At 45.3% G+C, this 18,191-nt stretch overlaps 1 protein-coding gene across 3 annotated transcripts in view; it reads left to right on the forward strand.

Moving 5' to 3' along the window:
• The first annotated feature begins 7,622 nt into the window (after positions 1-7,622).
• The window catches only part of aldh18a1 (aldehyde dehydrogenase 18 family, member A1), a 60,479-nt gene continuing 49,910 nt past the window's right edge, over positions 7,623-18,191 (forward strand). For 2 of the 3 annotated variants that reach the window (XM_078564966.1, XM_078564968.1), the window contains exons 1-4: positions 14,518-14,623; positions 15,357-15,472; positions 16,654-16,877; positions 17,712-17,861. In XM_078564966.1, coding sequence (XP_078421092.1) covers positions 15,385-15,472; positions 16,654-16,877; positions 17,712-17,861 — 462 coding nt within the window. In that variant the 5' untranslated portion in view covers positions 14,518-14,623; positions 15,357-15,384. Of the gene's footprint in view, positions 7,682-14,517; positions 14,624-15,356; positions 15,473-16,653; positions 16,878-17,711; positions 17,862-18,191 lie in introns of those variants that run through there. The other variant, XM_078564967.1, reaches the window with a different exon arrangement.

The raw sequence follows: 18,191 nt of genomic DNA on the forward strand, positions 1-18,191 counted from the left end.
AGATGATACAAAGATAGGTGGAGGGACAGGTAGTATTGAGGAGGCGGGGAGGCTGCAGAAGGATTTAGACAGGTTAGGAGAATGGGCAAAGAAGTGGCAGATGGAATACAACGTGGGGAAGTGTGAGGTCATGCACTTTGGTAGGAAGAACAGAGGCATAGACTATTTTCTAAATGGGGAGAGAATTCAGAAATCTGGAGTGCAAAGGAACTTGGGAGTCCTAGTCCAGGATTCTCTTAAGGTTAACTTGCAGATTGAGTTGGTAGTTAGGAAGGCAAATGCAATGTTGGCATTTATTTTGAAAGGACTAGAATATAAAAGCAGTGATGTGCTGCTGAGGCTTTATAAGGCTCTGGTCAGATCACATTTAGAATATTGTGAGCAATTTTGGGCCCCGTATCTCAGGAAGGATGTTCTGGCCCTGGAGAGGGTCCAGAGGAGGTTCATGAGAACGATCCCAGGAATGAAAGGCTTAACATATGAGGAACGTTTGAGGACTCTGGGTCTATACTCGATGGAGTTTAGAAGGATGAGGGGGGATCTGACTGAAACTTACAGAATACTGAAAGGCCTGGATAGAGTGGATGTTGGGAAGATGTTTCCATTAGTAGGGGAGACTAGGACCCGAGGGCACAGCCTCAGGGTAAAGGGAAGACCTTTTAGAACAGAGATGAGGAGAAACTTCTTTAGCCAGAGAGTGGTGAATCTATGGAATTGATTGCCACTGAAGGCTGTGGAGGCCAGGTCATTGAGTGTATTTAAGACCGAGATAGATAGGTTCTTGATTGGTAAGGGGATCAAAGGTTACGGGGAGAAGGCGGGAGAATGGGGTTAAGAAACTTATCAGCCATGATTGAATGACGGAGCAGACTCGATGGACCGAATGGCTTAATTTCTCCTCCTATGTCTTATGGTCTCCTCAAAACATCAACTCTTGACCCCATCATCCTTGCAGACTACAGTCCCAACTCCAACCGTCCTTTCCTCACCAAATTCCTTGAACATGTTGTCATGTCCCAAATCCATGCACATCTAACCTGGAGCTCCATGCTTGAAGCCCCTCTATCAAGTTTACACATCGCCACAATACGGAAATGGCTCTTTTCAAAATTACACATGTGATAAAGGTAAACTTTCTCTCCTTGTCCTTCTCAATCTGTCAGCAGCCTTTGATATGGTTGACTACACCATCCTTCTCTAACGTATCACCAGTTGTCTAGTTGGGTGGGGCTGCTCATCTGGTTCCATTCTTATCTATCTAATTGTAGGCAGTGTATCACTTGCAATGCCTTCTTCCCTTGCTCCCTCACTGTCACCTCTACTGTCCCCCAAGAATTTATCCGTGATCTCTTCCTTTTTCTCATTTACATGCTTTCCCTTGATAACATCATCCAAAAGCACAGCATCAGTTTTCACATGAACACTGATGACACCCAAGTCTATCTCACCATCACCCCCCTCAACTCCTTCACTGTTGCTAAATTTTCAGGATGCTTATCCGACATCCAGTAATGAATGAACAGAAATTTCTTCCAATTAAATATTAACAGGGCTGAAGCCATTGTTTACAAATCCTTTTCCCTAGCAACTGTCTGAGACTAAGCCCATTTGCAACCTTGGTGTCAGGTGACCCAGAGCTGAGCTTCCGAACATATATTCACGCCATCACTAAGATCACCTATTTCCACCTCTGTAACATTGGCCAACGTCACCCCATCTCAGTTCATCTGCTGCTGAAACCTTCATTCCTGGCTTCATTACCTCCAGACTTTACTATTCCAATGCACTCCTGGCTGATCTCCCATATTCTATATCTATAAACTTGAGGTAATCCAAAACTCTGTTGTCCATATCTTAACTCATACTAGGTCCCGTTCCCCATCCCCCTATGCTCATTGACCTACATTAGCTCCTCGTCAAGCAATATCTTCATTTTAAAATTCTTATTCTCGTTTTCAAATCTCCCCATGGCCTCGCCCCTACCTATCTCAGTTATTTCCTTCAGCCCCACAATCCTCCAAGATGTCAGTGCTCTACTAATTCTGACCTTTTGATCATTCCAGATTTTAATATATTGGTGGCCACATCGTCAGTTGCCCAGGCCTTTAGCTCTGGAATTCCCTCCTACACCTCTCTACCCCACTTTCCTCCTTTAAGATTCTCCTTTAAACCTTCCTCTTTCATGAAGTTTTTGGTCACCTGACTTAATATCTCTTTATGTGGTTCTTGTAAAGTATCTTTATCTATTCTTTCATGGGATGTGGGCATCGCTGGCAAGGCCACCATTTGCTGTCCATCCCGAATTGCCCTTGAACTGAGTGGCTTACCACACCATTTCAGAGGGCAGTTAAGATTCAACCACATTGCTGTGGGTCTGGAGTCACAAGTAGGCCAGACCAGGTAAGGATGGCAGATTTCCTTCTCTAAAGGACATTAATGAACTAGATGGGTTTTTACGACAATCGACAATAGTTTCATGGTCACCATTACTGAGACTATCTTGGGACGTTTTATTATGTTAAAGACATTATAAGTTCTTGTTGTTGCTGCTGTTGGTGACATGCTAAGTCCTGAAGGAAATGTTGAAACAAACAAAATCTAAGTCATATGAACCACAAACCAAAGGATAGAAAAAACATTCTCCTTGCTATCCTATCCTGTTCAAATCTCTGCATTAGCAAAGCTGCACAGGAGTGCTTCAGTAAATGTTACCCATAAAAGAGAGAACTCTCACTTGTTGCTCTGATTCCACTGAGTTCAGAGTTTCAGTGCTGAGTAAATTTTCTTCCTCTTTGTAACCAGCTGTTTCCTCTGTTTCCACAGAGGTCGGTTGAATTTAGAACTGTGCTCATACCTATTCAACATATTTACCAAAAAGCTGCGTGAGTTTTATTGTCTCATTTAATATTTCCTTCATTCCTAAGAATAGGATTCGATTTCTGATTAGATGCAGCCAAGATCCTTACACTGAGTTCTTTCACAAGTGAAATATAGATGCTTAAAAATAACTTCTAGACAGTAATACCAATAATCTGACATCAGTGGGTCACACATTTAGAAATAGATTGTATGTAAATATATTCACTCCCTCCATCTTTCATGAGGTTTCATTTCTGTTATTCCCATTTGGTGTAAGAGTCAAACATTTTCTTTATAAAATCACCTCTCCTCACAGCCATAGAGGTGAAAATTTACTGAGAGTGAACTGAGGGATGAATTTTATCCATCACCAGAACTCATCAGAACTGTTCTGATGAAAGGTCATCAACCTGAAACATTAACCCTCTTTCTCTCCACAGATGCTGCCTGACCTGCTGATTTCTTCAGATTTCCAGCAGATGCAGTAGTTTGCTTTTGTTTGGATGATTTTATCCTCTTGTCCATAGCACAGTAAATCTGAGTGACAACTCACTGCATCACCCTCACCATGAAAATCCAACTGCAAGTACAGCTTTCTAATTTAAAACTGAAGCACTAAAAATTCTGAAAAGAAACGACCAAGTTCCAATGATCAAATAGAAACTTAGACAGGAGGTGGTGAAAGGAACGCTGGTGGAGATAGGTTTTAAGGGGAGACATGGCAGGCCAGTGAGAAAAGAATTTTAGAGTGAAGGGCTTTTGTGCCATCAGGGTCTCCGCCATTAGCAGTTGAGCAGAGATGAGGCAGTTGCGCACAGGTTCAGACTCAGAAGAGATAAACGTGAGATAAAAGCAGAACACTGCAGATGCTGGATATCTGAAATAAAAACAGAAAATGCTGGTAAAACACAGCAGGTCTGGCAGCATCTGTGGAGAGAGAAATAGAGTTAACGTTTCGAGTCCATATGACTTCTTCAGAGCTTAAAAAAAGCTGGGAGGGGGCTGAACCAAAATTTGGAGGGCTATTCCATAGTCCAGTCAAGCAACAGCCTGACATAGCCATACTCACCAGAATTTCACAGAATCACAGAATTTTAACAGCACAGGAGGAGGTCATCTGGCCCAAGCTCTCCAAATTAGCATTATGACCTAAAGCCATTGCCCTGCCTTTTCCCCGTACCCTTGCACATTGTTTCTATTCAAATAATCCTCTATTGTCCTCTTGAATGCCTCGATTGAACCTGCCTCCACCACACTTCCAGGCAGTGGCCGCCATCCCGTAGGAATAACATTGTTCTCAACAAATGGTGTCCAGATTTAAAGTGATTTGCAAAAGAAGCAAATATGATGTGAGAAAAAACTTTTTCACACAAGTGGTTCGGGTCTGGAATGCACTGCCACCATCCTCCTCACAGTTCGCAACTCTCCCAAGCTTCGTATCATTTGCAAACTTTGAAATTGTCCCCTGCACACCAAGATCTTGCTATCATACTAATGGCTATAAGATCATACCCATCAACCTCTATTTGTGTCGTTAATTCATTTATCTTGTTCTGAATACTATGTGCATTTAAGTAAAAAGCCATTAATTTTGCCTTTTTACCATATTTTTCCCCCTTTGACCCTATTTCCTGCTGTTTTTTTAATGTTTGTACACTCTGTCCTTTCCAGTCACACTCTGGGTATCATTACCTAAATAGCTGCCCTGCAATGCTGCCATATCCTTTTGCTTTGTAAGCCGACATATCCCCTTTCCAGAACCCCCCCCCCAAACCCCTGTAATTAGTTTAAAGCCCTCTCTACAGGGCTTGTGTTATTTGATTCACCAGGACACTGGTCCCAGGATGGATTAGGTGAAGCCCATCCCACTGGAACAGTTCCCTTCTACCCCAGTATTGTTGCCAGTGCCCCATGAACTGAAACCCATTCCTCCCACACCAATCTTTGAGCCACACATTTAACTCCTTGACTTTACTTACTCTATGCCAGTTTGCCCATGGCTCAGGTAGTAATCCCAAGATTATTACCTTGGATGTTCTGTCTTTTAATTTAGCTCCTAGTTGTTCAAATTCTTTCAGCGGAACCTCCTTTCTAAAGAATGTGCAAGGTTACGGGATAAGGCAAGGGAGTGGGACTAGCTGGAATGCTCTTTCAGCGAGCCAGTGCAGACCCGATGGGCTGAATGGCCTCCTTCTGCACTTCCCTATAATTCTTTTTGTGATTATCTTCAATTTGTGCTGTCATAGACCATAAAATATAGGCGCAGAAGTAGGCCATTCGGCCCATCCATTTTGCTCGAACATTCAATGAGATCATGGCTGATCTGATAATCCTCAACTCCACTTTCCTGCCTTTTCCCCATAACCCTTGATTGCCTTACTGATTAAAAATATGTATCTCAGCTTTGAATATACTTAATGACCCAGTCTCTACAGTAAAGAAAACCAAAGATTCACTACCCTCAAAGAAGAAATACCTCTGTATCTCTTTTTTAAATGGGCTACCCCTTACTCTGAGATTATGCCTTCTGGTCCTAGACACTCTCACAAGGGGAAACAACCTCTCAGCATCTATCCTGTCAAGCCCCCTAAGAATTTTATAAGTTTCAATAAGGTCGCTTCTCATTCTTCTAAACTTCAATGAGCACAGGCTCAACCTACTCAACCTCTCCTCATAAGAAAATCCCTCCATACCCAGGATCAACCTAGTGAACCTTCTCTGGACTGTCTCCGGTGCCAGTATTTCTTTCCTTAGATAAGGGGACCAAAACTATTCACAGTATTCTAGGTGTGGTCTAACTAGTGCCTTGTACAGTTTTAGCAAGACTTCCCTATTTTTATACTCCATTCCCTTTGAAATAAAGGCCAACATTCCATTTGCCTTCCCTATTACCTGTTGAATTTGTCGTCTGTGTCAGGCTGTTGCATAACTAGTCTGTGAGACAGCTCTCCCAATTTTGGCACTAGCCCCCAGATGTTAGTAAGGAGGACTTCGCAGACACGACAGGGCTGAGTTTGCCCCTGCCTTTTCCAGTGCCTAAGGCCATCCAGTCCTTTTAGACTTTCTAGAGGTTTGATACAACTGAGTGGCTTGCTAGGCATTTAAGAGTCAAACATATTGCTGTCACATGTAAGCCAGGCCACATAAAGATGGCAGGTTTCCTTCCTTAAAGGGCATTAGTGAACCCGATAGGTTTTATAACAATCAACAACGGTTTCATAAAAGCAAAAAAGTGCGGATGCTGGAAATCCAAAATAAAAATAAAAATACCTGGAAAAACTCAGCAGGTCTGGCAGCATCTGTGGAGAGGAACACAGTTAACGTTTCGAGTCCGTATGACTCTTCAACAGAACTAAGTAAAAATCGAAGAGAGGTGAAATATAAGCTGGTTAAGGGGGGTGGGGGGAGGGGGGGAGTGGGACAGGTAGAGCTGGATAGAGGGCCAGTGATAGGTGGAGATAACCAAAAGATGTCACAGACAAAAGGACAAAGAGGTGTTGAAGGTGATGATATTATCTAAGGAATGTGCTAATTAAGGGTAGAAAGCAGGACAAGCAGGGTACAGATAGCCCTAGTGGGGGTGGGGTGAAGGAATCGAAATAGGTTAAAAGGCAGAGATAAAACAATGGATGAAAATACATTTAAAAATAATGGAAATAGGTGGGAAAAGAAAAATCTATATAAATTATTGGGAAAAAAAAAGTTTCCTCTACATTGGAGAGACCAAACGCAGACTGGGTGACCGCTTTGCAGAACACCTTCGGTCTGTCCGCAAGCATGACCCAGACCTCCCGGTCGCTTGCCATTTCAACACTCCACCCTGCTCTCATGCCCACATGTCCGTCCTTGGCCTGCTGCATTGTTCCAGTGAAACTCAACGCAAACTGGAGGAACAGCACCTCATCTTCCGACTAGGCACTTTACAGCCTTCCAGACTGAATAGCGAGTTCAACAATTTTAGATCATGAACTCTCTCCTCCATTCGCCCCCCCCCCCTTTGTTTTCCAATAATTTATATAGATTTTTCTTTTCCCACCTATTTCCATTATTTTTAAATGTATTTCCATCCATTGTTTTATCTCTGCCTTTTAGCCTATTTCGATTCCTTCACCCCACCCCCACTAGGACTATCTGTACCTTGCTTGTCCTGCTTTCTACCCTTAATTAGCACATTCCTTAGATAATATCATCACCTTTAACACCTTTTTGTCCTTTTGTCTGTGACATCTTTTGGTTATCTCCACCTATCACTGGCCCTCTATCCAGCTCTACTTGTCCCAACCCCCCTTAAACCAGCTTATATTTCACCTCTCTTCTATTTTCACTTAGTTCTGTTGAAGAGTCATACGGACTCGAAACGTTAACTGTGTTCCTCTCCGCAGATGCTGCCAGACCTGCTGAGTTTTCCCAGGTATTTTTATTTTTGTTAACAATGGTTTCATGGTCATCATTGGACTTTCAATTCCAGATTTTTTACTGATTTCAAATTTCACCATTTGCTGAGGTGGGATTCAAACCCTGGGTCCCCAGAGCATTACCCTGGGTCTCTGAATGACTTGCCCAGAGACGACACCACCATCTCCCAACTACTGTATGTGGGAGGGAGGTGAAGCATCAGGTGTGTCAATCTTGTACTCTGACCCAATGCTCAATCCACACCGTCGCCATCTCCAAGCACCCACCCCCCCGTTACCTCTCCAGGTGTTTATTCCTCACCTGCCGCCGTGACCTTTGCCCCGGGCTTCCCGCCTTTCCGTGCGGCACGTGGCCCCGCCCCTTGACCAATGGCAGCCGGGAGCGGCTTCCCGGAGACCCGGCGACGGTGAGTGTGTCAGAGAGAGAGAGAGGCCCGGGCGGGGGAAGCGAAGAGAGAGAGAGAGAGAGATCCGGGGGGAGGGGGAGGGGGAGGGAGAGAGATCCGGCTTTGGGGCGGGAGAGGGAGAGAGATCCGGCTTGGGGTGGGGGGGGGGAGAGGGAGAGAGATCCGGCTTGGGGTGGGGGGGGTGGAGAGGGAGAGAGATCCGGCTTGGGGTGGGGGGGGGAGAGGGAGAGAGATCCGGATTGGGGGGGAGGGAGAGAGATCCGGCTTGGGGTGGGGGGGGAGGGAGAGAGATCCGGCTTGGGGGGGGGGTGGGGGGAGAGATCCTGCAAGGGGGGGGGTGAAGAGATCCTGCAAGGGGGTGGGGGTGAAGAGATCCTGCAAGGGGGTGGGGGGGAAGAGACCCTGCAAGGGGGTGGGGGGGAAGAGACCCTGCAAGGGGGTGGGGGGGAAGAGACCCTGCAAGGGGGTGGGGGGGAAGAGACCCTGCAAGGGGGTGGGGGGGAAGAGACCCTGCAAGGGGGTGGGGGGGAAGAGACCCTGCAAGGGGGTGGGGGGGAAGAGACCCTGCAAGGGGGTGGGGGGGAAGAGATCCTGCAAGGGGGTGGGGGGGAAGAGATCCTGCAAGGGGGTGGGGGGGAAGAGATCCTGCAAGGGGGTGGGGGGGAAGAGATCCTGCAAGGGGGTGGGGGGGAAGAGATCCTGCAAGGGGGTGGGGGTGAAGAGATCCTGCAAGGGGGGGGGAAGAGATCCTGCAAGGGGGAGGGGAAGAGATCCTGCACAAGGGGGGGGGGGGAAGAGATCCTGCACAAGGGGTGGGGGGGAGAGAGCCTGCACAAGAGGAGGGGGGGGGGGGTGGGGGAAGAGATCCTGCAAGGGGCGGGGGGAAGAGATCCTGCAAGGGGCGGGGGGAAGAGATCCTGCAAGGGGTGGGGGGGGAAGAGATCCTGCAAGGGTGGGGGGGAAGAGATCCTGCAAGGTGGGGCGGGGGGGAAGAGATCCTGCAAAGGGGGGGAGGAGAGAGAGAGAGATCTGGCTCGGGGAGGGGGGGGGAGAGAGATCCGGCTGGGAGGGGGGTGGGGGAGAGATGCGGTGGAGGGGGAGAAATGCGCGGTGGGGGGGGGAGAGATGCGCGGGGGGGGGTGGGGTGGGAGAGATGCGCGGGGGTGGGGGGGGAGAGATGCGCGGGGGTAGGGGGGGAGAGATGCGCGGGGGTGGGGGGGAGAGATGGGTGGGGGGGGAGAGATGGGTGGGGGGGGGAGAGATGCGCGGGGGTGGGGGGGGAGAGATGCGCGGGGGGGAGAGATGGGCGGGGGGGGATAGATGGGTGGGGGGGGGAGAGAGATGCGCGGGGGGGTGGGGGGGAGAGATGCGCGGGTGGGGGGGAGAGATCCGGCGGGTGTTGGGCGGGAGGGGGAGAGATCCGGCTGGGGTTGGGGAGGGGGAGAGATCTGGCGGGGGGTAGTGAGAGAGAGATCCGGGGGCGGGGAGGAAAGAGAGCTATAGACCCGGGGGTTGGGAAGGAGAGGGAGAAGCGGGGTGGGAGGGACAGGGGAGAGAGAGAGAGAAATGGCGGGGGGGGGGGGGGGGGGCGGGAAGAGAGAGAGAGAGCCAAGGCAGAAGAGAGAGATACAGGCAGAGGAAGGGAAGAGAGAGAGAGCCAGGGGTTAGGAAAGGGAGAGAGAGCTGGGGGGGCATGGGGGGGAGAGAGAGACCCGGAGGGGGGAGAGAGAAAGCGAGACCGGGGGTTGTTGGGGGGTGAGAGAGAGAGAGACCCGGGTGGGGTAGCTGAAGGGAGGGAGAGAGAGCTGAGAGCTGGAGGTTGGGGGGTAGAGACCCGGGGAGTTGGGGGTCGGGAGGTTGGAGAGAGAGAGACCTGGAGATGGGGGGAGGAGGGGGTGGGTGCAGGGACAGAGAGGCCGGTGGGGGGCGTGCGTGTAGAGAGAGAGCGGCCCATGGGGGCAGAGAGAGAGAGCGAGAGGCCAGTGGGGGGTGCAGGAGGAGAGGGAGGGAGGGAGAGAGAGCTTGGGGGGAGGGAGGGAGCGGGAGAGAGGCAGGGCGGGGTGGGGAGCCCAGGTAGTTCATGCGTGGTGCTTCTGACTGGGATCTGAAAATGAGTTTGAAATTATAATTTGCAAAATTCACAATCAAGCAACAATAACATTCTGACTGAACTACGCTTGTGTTTTACAATTGAATTTTCAAACATAAAAAATAAGAGCAGGCATATGCCACTCAGTAAGATCATGGCTTACTGCCTCAACTCCACCTTCCTGCCTGATCCCCATATTTTCAAAATATTATCACGTAGAATTACATAGGATATATGGCACAGAAACATATATATGGTCCAACTAGCCCATTATGGTGTTTGTGCTCCAATCTTGCGTGCTCCCATTTTTCCTCATTTAAATTTATCATCATAACCATCTATCTACTTGTCTCCCTTGCTTGTCTGGTTTTCCATTAATATCATATTCACTTCAACCACTCTGTAACGAGCTCCATACTCCCACTACTCCCTGGCTACAGAAGTTTCTTTGCTTTCTGACTTGTATGTACTCATCAATTAGCATCCATAGCTGTCTGCAATACAGAGTTCCAAAGATTTGCAGCCTTTTAGTGAAGAAATTTCTCCTAACCTTGGTCCTATACGTCTGACCCCTTACCCTGAGACTGTGACCCCCATGTACATCCTCCCAGCATCTACCCTGTCAACCCCCTTAGGAATTCGGTGCTTCAATGAAATCACCCCTCATTCTTCTAAATTCTAGAGCAGGGGTTCCCAAACTGTGGGCCGTGACCCCTAATGGGGTCATGGAAATCACATTTTGGGTCATGACCTCCACTCTTCTGAGGCAGCAAAGAAAACTGTGGCGAGTAGACTGCCCATTCTGGAGCTCTGCCGGGATATTCCTGGAGCCATTGGATTGCTGCTGCCATCAGCAAGGGAAGGGCAGTGACCCTGAAGTGCCCTTTGACCTTAGGAGCGAGTGCTGAGGAGGCCCGGGATGTTTGTGCACCGATTTGGTGCAGGCAGAGGCTGACAGAGTCTGACTGTGTCCAGAGTGCAGGGAAACCGGGAGGTCATGCAGCTGAGCCAGGAAGATGAATGGCAGCTTCAAACTTTACTGTGCTTCTGTCTGCCTGCTGTACAGGCTCCTTACCCAGGATAGCAACTCTGCTTCATAGGAATGGGTAACTAGACCTAAAGGGGGAAGGGGAGAGGGACTGGTGTGTGTATATGTGTAGGGGAAGGAAGAGGTTTGGAAGAGAGGCTGCTAAGTTATTGAGTAAGTGGGGGCTGCTGGGAAGAGGGGCTGTTGAGTTTGTGAGTGAGTGGGGGCTGCTGTGTGTATACGTGTGTGTGTGAGTGAGTTAGTGTGGGGAGGGGGGTTGGGAAGAGGGGCTACTGAGTGAGTGAACAGGGTAAGAGCAGGTTTGGGAGTATGTGCGCGGAGAGGGGTTAGTTACAATGTGGGGGTGGGGGCGAAGAGGGCCTTCACTGAGTCTTCTGTCACCGGGGAATATGGAGAGCTTGGAAAACCTACATAAGTACGTAATAACATTTGTACACTACTCAGACTTTCATATTTACATGATGTATTATTACATGTTAATCTATAATACATGAACTTTAATAATTATATACTGAATGCTATTATGCTGTTTTATTGCTATTTTGTTCTTGCTGGGGTCACTTCAATTTTCAAGTGTCAAAATGAGGTCACATTGGAAAATAGTTTGGGAAGCATTCCTTTAGAGAATATAGGCCTCATCCGCTCAATTTCTCCTCATAGCATAATCCTCTCATCCCAGGAATCAATCTAATGAAACCTGTAAGCCAAGTATATCCTTCATTTGGTAAGGAGACGAAAACTATACACAGTACTTAAGGCATGGTCTCATCAAAACCTATACAATTGCAGTTATTTTAAAGGGATGCAGCAGTACTTTGCCAAAGTAATATACTACACTTTTTATTCTACTGCCCTTAAAATATTTGTGTATCATCTGACTTCAAATGTAAAATAAAATAAACCTACTGGCTTTTCCATCTCGATGAATAAGATTTATTCTTAGTGTGATGATGTTGCCAGTGTTTGCGAGTGCAAAACTGGGCAGATTTCAAAGTAAGGCTGGATTCATGGGATTGTATCAGCACAGCTACAGCACTGGCATATACTCGACAACGTGGAAAATTGGTCAGATGTGTTCTGTACACAAAAGGCAAGACAAATCTAATCTGGCCATTACTGCCCCATCCCACTGCTCTTGATCATCAGCAAAGTGATGGAAGGTATCGTCGACAGTGCAGTTACACCACAATAACCTGCTCACTTACCCTCTGTTTGGGTTCCACCAGGGCCACTCAGCTCCTGACCTCATTACAGCCTTGGTCCAAACATGGACAAAAGAGCTAACTCAAGAGGTGAGGTGAGAGCGATTATCTTTGACATTAAGGTGACATTTAACTGTGGCGTCAAGGATTGTTTTCAAAGGAGGATTGAAATGTGTCACCTAGCCAGGTGAAGTTTAGAAACGGTGTGTTTATTTTTCCCAAAGGTTACTGGTAAAACTTAGTGTTATGACAGGGTTTTATTATCAGGGAAATAGTGTCCAAAGACATAGTGAAACAATGGGTATTTGCATTCAAAGAGGAAAATACATATAAAGAAAGAGCAAGGGCTGTGTGTAAAGGAAGGCATTTTTAAGATCTCACAAATGTGTGAAAAAGCTTTCAGCATCTATGCCTCAAGCCACTGTCTTCAAAGGATTGAAGTTAAGAAAACTCACTTGGAAGTCGACTTGTTCAGGATATCATGCTTCTTTGCCTGGGTCTTTTAAAATCTGTGCGTCTTACTATTGCCTTAATGAAAATGTAACTGGCAGTTAGATTGATTTGGGGAATTAGAAATTATCACAGTAATTTGTACATCTTTGTATGTATTTAAAGTCTATTCTTTTAATAAATGTTTAATCTAGTTTTGTAAAAACCTATAAGACTGGTGGTCTTAGTACTGAATTCGGGGCATCCATCTCAAAATTTATACAAATTGCAAAACAAATTGTGGCAGGTATTTCAAGTTTCCCTTTGGGACTTGAACAACTTGGCATTTACCATCAGCTGTGCCATTTACCATCAGCTGTGCCATTTACCATCGGCAGTGCCATAACAATGAAACTCCAGCAACACTAAAAAGCTTGACATCCAGGACAGAACAGTCTGCTTGTTTGGCACCCCATCCACTACCTTAAATATTCACTCCTTTCCGCCATCAACACATAATAGCAGTAGTGTGTACCATCTACAAGATGCACTGCAGCAACTCACCAAGGCTTCTTTGACAGCACCTTCCAAACTAGTGACCTCTACCTCTTAGAAGGTCAAGGGCAGCAGATGCATGGGAACACAACAACCTGCAAGTTCCCCTCCAAGCCACGCACCGTCCTGACTAGGAACTATATTGACATTCCTTCACTGTCAAAATCCTGGAACTGCCTCCCTAACAGCACTGTGGGTGTACCTACACCACATGGACTGCAGCGGTTCAAGAAGGCAGCTCACCACCACCATCTCAAGGGTAACTAAAGATGGCCTAGACAGCAACGTTCACACCCTGTGAAAGAATTTAAAAAGCCCAACATTTGATTTTAAAATTCTCATCCTCTTGTTCAAATCATGGCTTCCTTGCTGTTCCCCATCTTTGTAACTTCCTCTAATCTATAACCCTCTGAGAACTATTCCTCCTGGTTTGTCTCAATGTCGTCTCCTTTTGTTCATTACCAATGTCTTTTTCGTTGCTAACACTGCTTTGAAGCAACATGAGACATTTTACAAGGTGTTATATAAAAAAAATGCAACATTTGAATACCCAATGCTTGCACATCATAAGACAGAAATAAGAATATAAACGGACTTCACTGGTCCAAAACTGGATAGCTAGCAACTCTGGTGAGCTGGGATAAGGGTACATGGAGCTTTTCGTCAAGTTAGATGAGGGATAGAGCTTGGGCGCCATCTACAGATTTAAAGCAGAAACATTAAAACTAGGAAGGAAATTGCATAAAAACAATGTGCTATAAATGCAAACGCCAGTCAGCATTTGTAAAGAGAAATGGTTAATTTTTTCAGAACTTCATCAGAACTAAATTGAAAGATAAGCATGCAGGTTGCAAAAAGTAAAAAAAAAAGCACAGAGTTGAAAATAAATTTGGGTAAAATTCTGCTTCAATATGTCTGTGACCGAAGCACAAAATCATGGTATAAATATATAGACCTGCAACACTAATCTGTTTTCTCCCTACATTTTCTATTTTTGAAGAATAGATTGGACTTTGAGGCAGAATTGTTATAAGAGCTTTATGACACAGCTAGAACTCATTAAGTGAGGTTGGGAAATTCACAATATATTATAAGAATTGTATTTTTAATCATAAGGTTTCATTATTTGCTGAATCTATGGAACTCTGTCATTTTCTGTGACCATCTTGTTCCTGCCTGATTTTTTTTTGTTGCCTTGTACATGAAAAAAGATCAACTTGCACACTGCTAGATTGGAAGAAATAATTGTTAAATGCAGACATTTTTATAAAAGTTGGTGAGCTCTGCTAGCTGCCCGTTTTCTAGGAGTGGCCCACGTGGCTATGTTTGCAATTCCTTTGCTGGATTTCATCAGCTGTTGACTGGGCAGTGGGAGGACTTTGAAATCACTTCCACTTGACACACAGGAAGCAGCTCAGAGGCATAGCCTGATTGGCTGCTTAGATTTGGAGGTGTTGCTTTGCACTTTTTTGATTGAATTTCTTTGTTTGAATTTAATCCAAGTGCCACTCCATCACAAACATTCAGTAGAAGAAGGTTGTTAGCTGGATTCTGTTCATTTTATTAACATTATTATTGGAGAAACCTTTGCAGAAGAAAAAAATAGGCCAAAATCTCTGGTAGGTGATGTGGAATTGTTTTTTAAAATGCTGATACACTCAATAAAAAGTCATTAGAATTTACAGTAATTCTTAAATACTGCAGGTGAAGGAAGAGTGCACAGGTTCACCCTTTAAAACTCAATGCATGTTTGCATGTAACAATGTTCTGTGTGAATCACTGCTGTATAATATTTCGAACAATATATAGATCACAAGAGGAAGGCTGTGGCCTGTTCAATCTCCTGCTCACTGAATACTGACCCTACCATTTCATCATCACAGCAACTAGCTGATTGTTAAATAAGCTTAGGTTCAGATCACCTCACCCATCTGATGGTTATCTCTCTCTGAAACCTGCCTCCAAACCTGTGACTTCTCACCCTGACGTATTGATTAGGTTTACTATCTTAATCCCACTGCACATCTTGTATACTTCTAAAGTGTTACCTCAGAGACATCTGCTTAATACTGGAAGGCCTCCTTTGCTGCACCATCACTGCCACCCCCCCACCCTCTCCGCTGTTAAAAAAAGAAAATGGGAGCTGCACAGCCTCTGAAAAATTCGCTTTAAATACTCTGCTCTCTGAATACTGCAACTATTTGTAGAAAACTCATTGACATTAGAAGTCTAATTCATAATATTATCTGAGCATTTAGTTTGTGTGTTAATACATTTACTGTAGTGGCACAATAGTTGGACAGTTCATTGCTGGATAGTTTGTGCTCACGCTCTGCTTTTACTCTATTGCAGGTATTGACGTTGCTGCCCATTCCTCATCATGCTGTGTAAAATGGGCCTGATCAATCACTTCAGAGCTGCCACATTCAACTCAACCTTGTCTAAAGCAGGCTTGTGGCCAACTAAATGTGAGCACTAAGTTTAAAGTTTTGTTGTGTTTTTGGATCTGATGCTAGGGATGAGTCACAATCACTTCAGAAGATGAATTTTGATTCAGTGTGACCCAGATTGAATGGTATCAGAACATTTAAAAATTCTAAAGCATTTCCCCTGGTTAACTAGAGTTTAAAAGGGCCACAGTTAAACACTGCATTACAGGACCTCCAGACTCTAATATTTGTGGGGAAGGGGGGAGTTTACTTACCTTTAGGGTTATTCAGCTATGTGAGTGTGATCCCAGATCCTATTTATGATGCTCAGCTGCATTAAATGAATTAATACAACACACAGGGAAATATCAATAAAAACAGGTGAATATTGCAGTGCCTTTCAAGACAATAACTTCTCTTTTCAGAAACTGAAGCACCTGCTGTATGTTTTTAGAACTTTCTATTTTTATTAGTTTTATTTTCTTTTATGTGAATCCCTTCTCTGTCTGTTGGCTGAAACTGTCCTACAAGGAATCTGTGTGAGAAGTTTCGCGAACCAATTCCTGAGCCACCAGATGCAAAAGAGCTAGGATAATAATCCCATTTCTTACGTTTTTATGTAAGACAGGCAGAAGGCTGTTTTGAAACCAGCTCCTAAAGGAGGCATTTTCAGACCGTTATTAAGTGCGGAGTATGCTGTTCAGTGGACCGCAGGGCTCCCCATTCACACTGGTGTTGCAGATGTTGGGTTTATTTTATGAAACCACAGTGTGTGAAAGGAGGTGGTGTATACTTTAACTATTGGTCTGCACCGTTCACTCTCCTATCTTTGTTGGTCAGTCCTTTAAACAATTTCTCCAACTTTACTGTGCCAGTTGTGATAGAGTGCCACTTAGCACATTAACTTCTGTTTTCCTAACCTGCTGATTTGCAATATTTTGATTTTATCTGTCATGATGGTTCCAATTGAGTAATTGCTCATTAAGTGCTTTACAAGATCAGAGGTCAAATCAGACCTGTTCGGGGGTGGGGTTTGGTTTCCATTATTTCTTCCTTCTAGTTGTAAAAATTCATTTTCAAATGGTAGTTCTGATGTTACATTGAAAAGAGTGAACCATAACCATTGTTTCACATAACGTTACTCTCGGAAGATTTTTTTTTTTGTTTCTTGACTACTGTTTCCAGATTATGATCTGAATTTTTCTCTCTCTTTTCTCTAGGCTGGCCAACTTATGGATCAGCATCCTATAAACCACTTGCCCGCCACTGGAGCAATGTTCCATTTCTCACTATTCCGCTAAGGCGCACTCCAGGGAAACCATTTGCCCATCGCAGTGAGCTGAAGCAGGCCAAGCGCGTTGTGGTAAAGCTTGGCAGTGCGGTGGTGACCCGAGGTGACGAGTGCGGCCTCGCTCTTGGGCGGCTTGCTTCCATTGTCGAGCAGGTGAGATTAGAACACAGTGACAGGGATGGTGAGTCTATTTAATGTGTGAACGTGCTGTAAGAGAACTCCTACTTTTAAAAAAACTTGGAAGAGAAGCTTTTGCTGCTGGTTCCAAGGTTAGGAGGTGATTGCAGAGATAACTGAGAGCCAATACTTAAATATTGTCCAGAGGATGAGACAATTGGTAACGAATGCTGCAGAATAATTATTATGGAGTAGACTCCACCTCTCTCTTTTTCTTTAAGATCCTCCTTAAAACCTACCCCTTTGACCAAGCTTTTAGTCACTAGTTTTGTTATTTCCTTTGGCTCAGTCTCAATTTTGTTCTGATAACAGAGCAAAGGAGATTGAGGGAAGATTTGATAGAGATGCACATGATTCTGAAGGTTTGGATAAGGTAGAAAAGGAAAAACTCTTACCATTAGCTCATGATGCAAGACACAGATTTAAGATTTTGGGCGAGAGATGGAAGGGGAATGTGAGGAAGAACCATTTTATGCAGCAAGTGGTAATGACTGGAACGCTATGCCCACGAGGGTGGTGGAAGTGGAAACAATCAATGATTTCAAAAGGAAATTGGATGGACGCTTGAAAGAAATTAACCTACAGGACTATGTGGATCAAGCGGGGAAGTGAGACTGACTAGATTGCTCTGCGGCATGGACTCAATGGTCCGAATGGCCTCCTTCCTTGCAGTAAATGACTTTTTGACTCTATAACATTCCTGTGAAGTACCTTAGGTGTTTTGTGTAAGTAAAGGTGCTATGTTGTTTCATAAATGACCTGCTTATTCAAGAATAATAGTTCGTAACTTTCTTTGTGTTGCTGCTTAAGGTATCTGTCCTGCAGAACCAAGGTCGGGAGATGATGATTGTGACGAGTGGAGCCGTGGCTTTTGGCAAGCAACGCCTTCGACATGAAATCTTGCTTTCACAGAGTGTGCGACAGGCACTGCACTCAGGACAGAACCAGCTGAAAGACATGGTGAGCTGAGTGGAAGACTTACAACTCAAAGCAACTTAGTATGTGGAGAAATATGAAAACAGTGTTGATTTCTCTCTCACAGTTTAGCTTTTATTTTGTCTCTCAGCTCACTACAAAGTTTTGAGAAATATAAGCAAAGTATTCAAGTGTCTGACCTGCTGCACACAGTCAGTACCTACCATCCTTTTAGAAGAACATCAAGTTCAATTTACATGCTTTGTGTCAACATTGAAAAGAATTGAGCAAAGAGAGCAGGGTGAGTTCGTGCTCCATGCCCGACTCTTGGGAGTGGCGAGCATTGAGGGGCTCTCATCATGCACATGGCTGAAA

The sequence above is a fragment of the Cetorhinus maximus genome, chromosome 20 (genome assembly GCF_964194155.1).
Source record: "Cetorhinus maximus chromosome 20, sCetMax3.hap1.1, whole genome shotgun sequence".
Classification (NCBI taxonomy): Eukaryota; Metazoa; Chordata; class Chondrichthyes; order Lamniformes; family Cetorhinidae; genus Cetorhinus; species Cetorhinus maximus.